Source organism: Lissotriton vulgaris, chromosome 7 (genome assembly GCF_964263255.1).
Source record: "Lissotriton vulgaris chromosome 7, aLisVul1.2, whole genome shotgun sequence".
NCBI classification, from domain to species: Eukaryota; Metazoa; Chordata; class Amphibia; order Caudata; family Salamandridae; genus Lissotriton; species Lissotriton vulgaris.
Window position 1 is genome coordinate 68,889,118 of NC_141695.1, and position 7,961 is coordinate 68,897,078.

General features: G+C 41.5%; 1 protein-coding gene across 1 annotated transcript; it reads right to left on the bottom strand.

Annotated features, from left to right (window-relative positions):
• Window positions 1-6,079: 6,079 nt before the first annotated feature.
• LOC147700760 (olfactory receptor 1G1-like) lies at window positions 6,080-7,000 on the bottom strand. Its single transcript, XM_086929221.1, has one exon. The coding sequence runs from the start codon at window positions 6,998-7,000 to the stop codon at window positions 6,080-6,082; it is 921 nt and encodes a 306-aa protein (XP_086785347.1).
• Between the last annotated feature and the right edge of the window lie 961 nt (window positions 7,001-7,961).

Genomic DNA, 7,961 nt, shown 5'->3' on the forward strand with positions numbered 1-7,961 from the left:
ACTGCTGGAATCAATCTATCTAGCCCTTAAATATAGCTGCTTGAGAGTAAACTCATGGGCCATCCTTCTTTCCTCCATGGCTAATCTCTTATACTGTAAAGCTCACACAGCCTCTGCTGGTTCCTTCCCTAGCTCTAATTTGGCTAGCTCCAGCTACTACTTGAGCTTCCCCTCTTCTCTCCTGTCCTCGAGCTCCTGCGAGGACAGGTCTCTGGCAGACACACTGCTCCCTACTCCACCCTGAGCATCAGGAGGATCCATGTCATATCTTGAGGTTGAGCTAGGCTCTCATGGGAGCTCAGGACACTGATGTGGGTTTACCTCCTCCTCATCCAAAGATAGTGCGTCCTCCTCCTCATTGTTATCTGCCTCATCCTCCTCTGGTGTGTCCTGCCATCTCTATACCACCTCAAAAGCCCTCAAGACTAAAAAGGAGATCCAGCTTGCAGGTTTTTTTGTCTGCTTTAGGTCCTTTTTGCTTGCAGAGTTTCAGAAGCTTAGGTGTACAGAGGGTGTTTAAGTTGCAGGCATCCATATCCATGGTACAAAAAGGAGTTTAGGGCACCTAAATTTAGAAAAAGGGGGAAAAGCAGACAAATAAAAATGAAGGACAAATGAAAAACTCGTAATGGTCCTAGATGTGGAATAGTAGCATAAAATAAGTCACTGTATGGCACTGCATAAACAAAATGTCCTATCCTCACCACTGATCACCAATGTTTAAAAATTGGGTTCCTGGTTGAGTGGGGTACAGGCGCTGGTCAAGCAGTAAGCACAATCCTAGTCAGGGTGGGTCAAAAACACACCCTAAGTTAACCTGTGATCACCCTCAGGCTTGACTTGTGAGGCAATGTGTAAAGTATTTGTACAACACTTCAAACAATAAAACTGTGAAAACACCACACAGAAAGATTCCATACCAGGTCAGAAAAATAGCTCTTATTTTGATAAATGAAACACAACCAAAAACAAAAGAAATCCAATAAGTAGTACTTGAGAAATGAGTTTTTAAAGAATAAACTATACAATAGCGCTCGAGAGCGAACAATGTCGGACAAATTCAAAAGTTCAGGCTAATCACAATGGAACAATAGAGTAAAATATAATACATTGTTAAACTACGCTGGGGGATGCACAGCACACAAAGTCCAGGAAGCCAAAGTTATGTGGAAAAGTCACTTCTTTATTCGAAATTATTTTTGCTATTAAAATCAAGCAGATGACGTAATCAGCCAACGCGTTTGGCGCCCACATTGAGAGCTTCCTCAGGGCGCGATAAGTAGCAATCGGTCTGATCGCATTTCCCAAATCAGTGAGTCTGTACGATGATATTGTTACTTCAATTGTAAACAGAACAGAAAATAATAACAGGGCCTGCAGTCATCCGAGTACTCCTGGAAATCTATAATATCAAGTTCCGTTCTAATGACGACTGTAAGCAGGCGGAAAATGGTGTCTCACTGATACCACGCTCTGCAGTTCCAACTATAAACGTCCATAGGCAAGGATTGGCGCCACAGTGACAAAGGAATTCTCCAAAAAGAAATCCCAATTAAATCATGAACAAGTACATCCGGTCCAGTCCAAGGTGATAACTTGCAGTTTAAAGTACCGTTTGCGTCACGTTGTGGATGCACGGGTAGTGGTAACTTTAAAAGGTGAGTTCAGATGATATCACTGTTGAATACTAGTCTGGGCCACCACATGTATTACATCGCGTAGTCCATTGTCCCGGGCCTTAGGTTCCAATAGGATGTTGCGTGTTGTTCCCGTGCATGAAGCTCTTATTTTGATAAATGAAACACAACCAAAACAATAGAAATCCAATAAGTAGTACTTGAGAAATGGATTTTTAAAGAATAAATTATAAAATAGCGTTTAAAAGCAATAAGTGTCGGGACAAAGTCAAAAGTTCAGGCAAACCACAATGGTACAATAGAGTAAAATATAATACATTGGCACCAACATCACAAAACTCCAATCAGTAGAGGCAGAAATATGCTATTTCAAAGATGTAAGGTAAGTATACTTCCTAAAAGAACAAAGTGTCACTCTGATATCTGGTTATGCAAGACCGGGAGAAAGTCACAAGTTCAAGCTCACCACAATCGAATGCAGGTCCCAAGTTAGTCCAGCTGAAAAGGTCACCTTCCAAAATCAAAAGAGAACAAGGGGAGAGGGCTCTGCGGAGAAGGGGCAGCATTGAGGGTGGTCGTTGCTGTGGTGCAAAGAACCGGCCAGGCATCACGGATGGTTTGTTACAATAGCACGAAGATCCAGTTGAGCGCCATGGACGGTCGTTGCTGGAGATTCACGTTGGCAGTCGCAGCTGACTGTTGATGCTGTAGGGCAAAGTGCAGTTCTCACATTGCCAGTCATCACTGGTGGTTGCTCTGGCAAGAAGAATATCATTCACCGGAGTTCCGCATGGGCAGTAAGATCTTGGTGTGAACAGTTCCATTCACCGTCATGAAGAGCCTAAAATATCAAGATTTCTCCTTTTCTTGGAGAGAGAGCTCGACTGACAGCCCACCAAGGGTCCAAGACCTGAGGGGTGCCTAATGGGGATCAGGAACTCACTCCCTCAGAGGCCATCACGACTCAGCCAGCTCTAATTGCAGGTCCAGACAGCAGGTCAGCTGGGTAAATGCAGCGAGGACTGTGGAGCTTGTTATGTCCCTGTAGCTCATAACAAGAGATCAGTAAGCTGACCTTTGACGTCACCTCAGTGTGGGGTTAGAGGTGCAGATACACTTGACCTCCTCACCAAGCAGGGCAGCAGGTAGCAGGGCAACAGAGTAACATGGCAGTAGAGTGGAAGTCCTTCTGGCAGCAGAGCAGCACTACAGTCCTTCTTCTGTAGTATACACAAGTTTAGAGGTGTACTGAAGAGTTGGGTCTGAGGGACCACTGTTTATCCTTGGTGCCAGCTTTGAAGTAGGAGATGTTTTTAAAGGATTTTACCCCCCAGAGGTACTTGGAATTATCTTCCTCCCTGTCCTGGCCCCAGCTTGACTAGTATGAAACCCTTTGTGAGTGTGCTGAGGCAGAGCTTTTGTGATGGCCAAGTTTGGTAGGTGACAGCTGCTCTCTCATCAATACAGAAATAGTCCATTGCCCCTTTGTCTCATTGTCTGTAAGCAATACAGAAAGACTATCTGACAGCTATACATAGTATTTTTTCATGTTACCCAGGATATAGGTTACAGGCACCAAAAATTACATGAAAATGCCAACTTTCTATAAGTGGCATTTTTAGAACTGCGACTCAAAATCCCACTTTATCATTAAAGAAGGTTTCATATTGCAATTCTTTAGACACCAACCATTCCTACTGGCTCCCAAGTGAAAGTTATCACATATTAAATGTAATAAAGCAACTCAATGTTATCCTAAGAGAGGGGTAGGCACTGCAGTAATGAAAAAACAATCTAAGATTTTTCACACCACCAGGACATGTAAAAATTAGAAATACATGTCCAACACACAGCCCTTGAAAGCCCCACCTCAGCTCCAATCATTAAGGTGTTCAGGACCGTATTACCATCTTCAGTCACTTACATCAGTGAGGCCTTCCCAGGCCAACTCATAAAAAACATCGAAAAACTACACCTAAAAGTCTATAAAAGAGTGTTCAAATTGCCTTATTACATCAGAGGATACTTGGTGAGACTTGAATTTTGCTTGGAGGGTATTGCATGGTCCACTATGGGGTCTTTTCTAAAGCACTTCCATAGATGTACCTCAGCAACGCCAGGCACAATGAAATTTGTCCGGCAAAATATATTCAAATACAACAACAATCCGTGGTCCACCTACCTAACAACTGCGGCAGCCTCCCTTCACATTGGCTTGACCGTCTTGAACATCCCATTACTCACGCACACTGCAGTAAAAAGCATATTGAAAAAAGAGATCAAATTCCCCTCAAAGTCTGCAGACTTGGAAAACATGAAGCCCACCCCGCCATTAAGGGCCCTGGCACGATCATACAACAGTGACAGCCAAGTCGGCCTTCAGGCCCAATCTTATCACAATTTCAAAATTGGGAAAGCTTGCCTGACCCAAATTCTGTCTGAAAGGATGCTGGCATTACACATTAAAGACTTCAACCCCAAATTGCCAATGCTTTCCAAAATAGTCAAGTGCAGACTTTGTGGCTACGAATCTGAAACCTTTTTACATCTACTTTGTAGTTGTCTGATGCTGCTGGAGCTTCGGTAAACACTATTAAAGCCAATTTATTTAACCCACGGCATAAGAACATGCAACATTGCAATGCACTGGATTTTTAGTACCTTGGTTCCCCTTGAATTGGCAAAAAATGGCACATTTCTCAATGTTGTGCAGGGCCTTCTTAAAAACACACAACCAAGCATGAAGATGTTCGTGGATTGACAATTCCCAGCTTCTGCACATTGGACATTAGACATAGTAATGTTTGACCGCCTTGCACTTGAGTTTTAATATCTGTCATGTATTTACTCTATCTTGCAGTTGATTTTAACACTTTTATTTACTTTTTGTATAAAAGCATTCAAACCAGCTTTCTTATAACAGATTTTAGATAGTCAAATATCCTAAATTTAATTAAACTGCTTGTATGCCTAGAATGCGATCTTGGGACACAAAGTGCCAGCTATTGCATGGACCCAACGTTTTCCTTTTTTCTCAGCCTAATATTCCTTTTTTAATGTTTTATATTGTTTCCGTTTTAAGTAACCTACACAATAAAGTTTGCATTGACAGATACATGTCCAACTTTTTAAATACTAAAAAGAAAGGTCAGGTCAAGGTCAGGTCAAATGGCAGTTTAATACTGCACACACAGGCTTCAAGGCATGACTGAGACCTATTTAAAAAAGGTTACTTTAGTGGGTGTTACAACCAATCAATCAGGATTCATAAAGTGTGGCAAATCACCCATGAGGGTCTCAAGGTGCTAGCGGGGAGGGAGGCAGAAAGAGTAAAGAAGTAAAAAACAAGGCAGGACAGGGAAAGGGAGGTGAAAGCAGTAACAAATGAGGCAAAATCAGGAGAAAGCACTCGGAAAAACAGGGGACAAGAAGGAGAGAGCAGTACAAAACAAGGAATAAGCAGGAGAAAGCATTGAGAAAAGGGGGAGATGACAGAGACAGCAGTAAAAGACGCGGCACAACATGAGAAAGCACTAAGAGAGATCTGGAGGAAGAAAAGCAGTGCTCCAATACAGGAGAACTAGGCCTGGGACTTACTCGTAATCCATGCTGCAGGACCATTATTAGCATTTAATTTATAAGCCATTGGTACATGTAGTACCACTTCACTAGGGACTTAAAAGACAATTAAATGTGCCAATTGGTGTAAGCCAATTTCCCCAGGTTTAAAGGAGAGGGCCCAAGCACTTCAGCACTGGTTAGCAGTAGAAAATTGCTCCAAGTCCAAAAGCCAACAAACATGTTCAGAAAACAAGAGGGTGGTGGTAAACGTTTGGGCATGACCCTGCAAAAATGGTCAAGTCCAACAATACCTTACTTCCATCTCAGCGCATACCAACATACACTCGTTTTAGTGCCCCACAATCATTAAAATTCCACATATAAAAATTATATGCGCCTAAAAGTAAATATATGCGAGGGTTTGCGTTTTGATTGTGTCACACGAACTACAGCACTATACTTTAGTAAATTTGGCTCTAAGAGGATGAATTATTCAAAACATTAGGTCAGACTTCTAAATTGTTTCAGTATTCTGTAGGGTCACTGAGGCAAACCAAATCTTGCAACATAAGAAGTAGTTAACCTCTCAATGTTGAGGAAGAAAGCAATAGCTTTATTTAGATCAGTGAAAGAGACAGTCCTATTAACAAATGACAATTTCTTTATAGTTTGAAGCTTTAATATTTTCAAAAATAAAAATCATATTAGGATTTGGTGGATACTAATGTGTTAAACATTACAGCTGCAAATGAATGCATGTGAATTAAGATCACTCTGGGTTCACTGCCTACATTTTAGGAGTCATGTGTAAAAAGTTTGTAATTGCTCAACAATATTGATCTACCAACCATGAACAACTTGCATGTTCTTCTTCAAACAGCTCATCTTCTTATTTTTGTCTTCATCAGGGCATTTTTAAACTCTGTGTTTTTCAGGGTGTAAATAATGGGGTTACAAAGTGGAGTAACAGCAATGTATGACAAAGAAGAAATCTTGTTGCCTGAATATGTTGATGGTGGCCGCACATAGGTACCAAAAAGAGAACCGTAGAATAAAACAACTACAGTGATGTGTGACACACATGTGGAAAATGCCTTGTGCCTCCCTCCTTTAGATTTAATCTTTAGGATAGATGAGATGATGTTGGTATACGAAATAATGATTACATTGAAAGACATTAGTGCCACTATAGTAGCCATTACATAGTTAAGGTTTTCAATTGTGCTTGTACCACTACAGGAAATCTTCAGAAGAGAGGTCACATCACAGAAGTAGTGGTTAATTATGTGTGACTCACAGAAGGAGAGCTGAGAAAGCAATACAGTATGAGGGATTGGGACTAAGAAACTTACTACCCACGTTACCAAAGCGAGTCGGATGCACAAGCAGCTACTCATGACAGATGTGTAACGTAAAGGATTGCAGATGGCAACATATCGATCACAAGCCATTATCGAGAGAAGGATTAATTCTTCAACCACCAAGACCATTAAACAGTACATCTGCAGCAGGCACTGAGTAAATAAAACCTGTGTGCCCTCCTGGAAAAAATGGGCCAGCATGTGTGGGAAAATGACTGAAACATAACATATATCATTAAAGGACAAATTTATAAGGAAGAAATACATGGGTGTGTGCAGATGGGAGCTGCAGTAAATGGTTGTAATGATTAGAAGGTTTCCTGCCAAAGTTAATAAGTAAATCAGTAAAAAAGCAACAAAGAGGGGAGCTTGTAGTTGTGGAAGGTCAGAAAATCCTACTAACAGCAAATAATTTTCAGAACTCTGGTTTTTTTCTTTCATTTGTCCAGCGACCCAGGAAACCGTGTTTGTAGACAACCTGAAAACAAACATAAACAACATCATTGAAATGATGTAAGCTTGAGGACAAGATAATGCTACATAGGTGAACCAATAACGAGCATATGTTAATAGGAGTATTTCAATAGTTAATATATAGCAGATATTACATTTTCAACAGGGGAGTATAAGAGATCTGTCACTGTGCTGCAGGTCATGGAATAAACTTTCAGCAAACCTGACATGGCCTTTTATTCTTCTAAACTGGTAAATTTAGTTTTATTGGGATGCTTAGAATATGCTATAGAAGTTAAAACTGTGGAGCTGATTCTTAGGGTCCTGTTTTACTTGGAGTTTACACAACTTGGGGCAGCAAACAAAGATTCATATTTATGGTCAAGACGCACAGTGCAGCACAACAAGTTGCTTGCAGGACAGGGAAAGGGCAGGAATTGGCAATATTTAGGTCAATACTGCACATTCCTGTCTTTTCCTCTGAGCTGGTGCTCTTTTGTCAGCCTATTCAGAAAAGGGGGTGGTGATGAACAGAGTGTCTGAATTAAGCAGACCACTCTTACCCAGTCCAAAGATCAGGGCTTGATCCATCACCGTTATTTATCTCACTGCCCCATCCCAGCTCAGAACCTGGCTATATGCAAATCAGTCTTTCCCTGGCCCAGTGCATCATGGGAACAGGGCAGACTAAACTACCAAGCCAATTCTTCATCATGCACTGGGACAGGAACAGACTAATTTGCATGTAGCCAGGTTCTGAGCTGGGATGGTGCAGTGAGCTAAAAAATGGTGATGAATCAAGCCCTGATCTTTGGACTGGGTAAGAGTGGTCTGCTTAATTCAGACACTCTGTTCATCACCACCCCCTTTTATGAATAATTTTGTCAGCCTAGCACTAATGCAGGCACCCTTGCACCATGCTGTAAGGTGGCTGTGTTACATGCAGGAT

What these genes read in the sequence shown, in the direction of transcription:
- LOC147700760 (XM_086929221.1), bottom strand. Translation starts at nt 7,000, where the DNA reads ATGAAAGAAAAAAACCAGAGTTCTGAAAATTATTTGCTGTTAGTAGGA.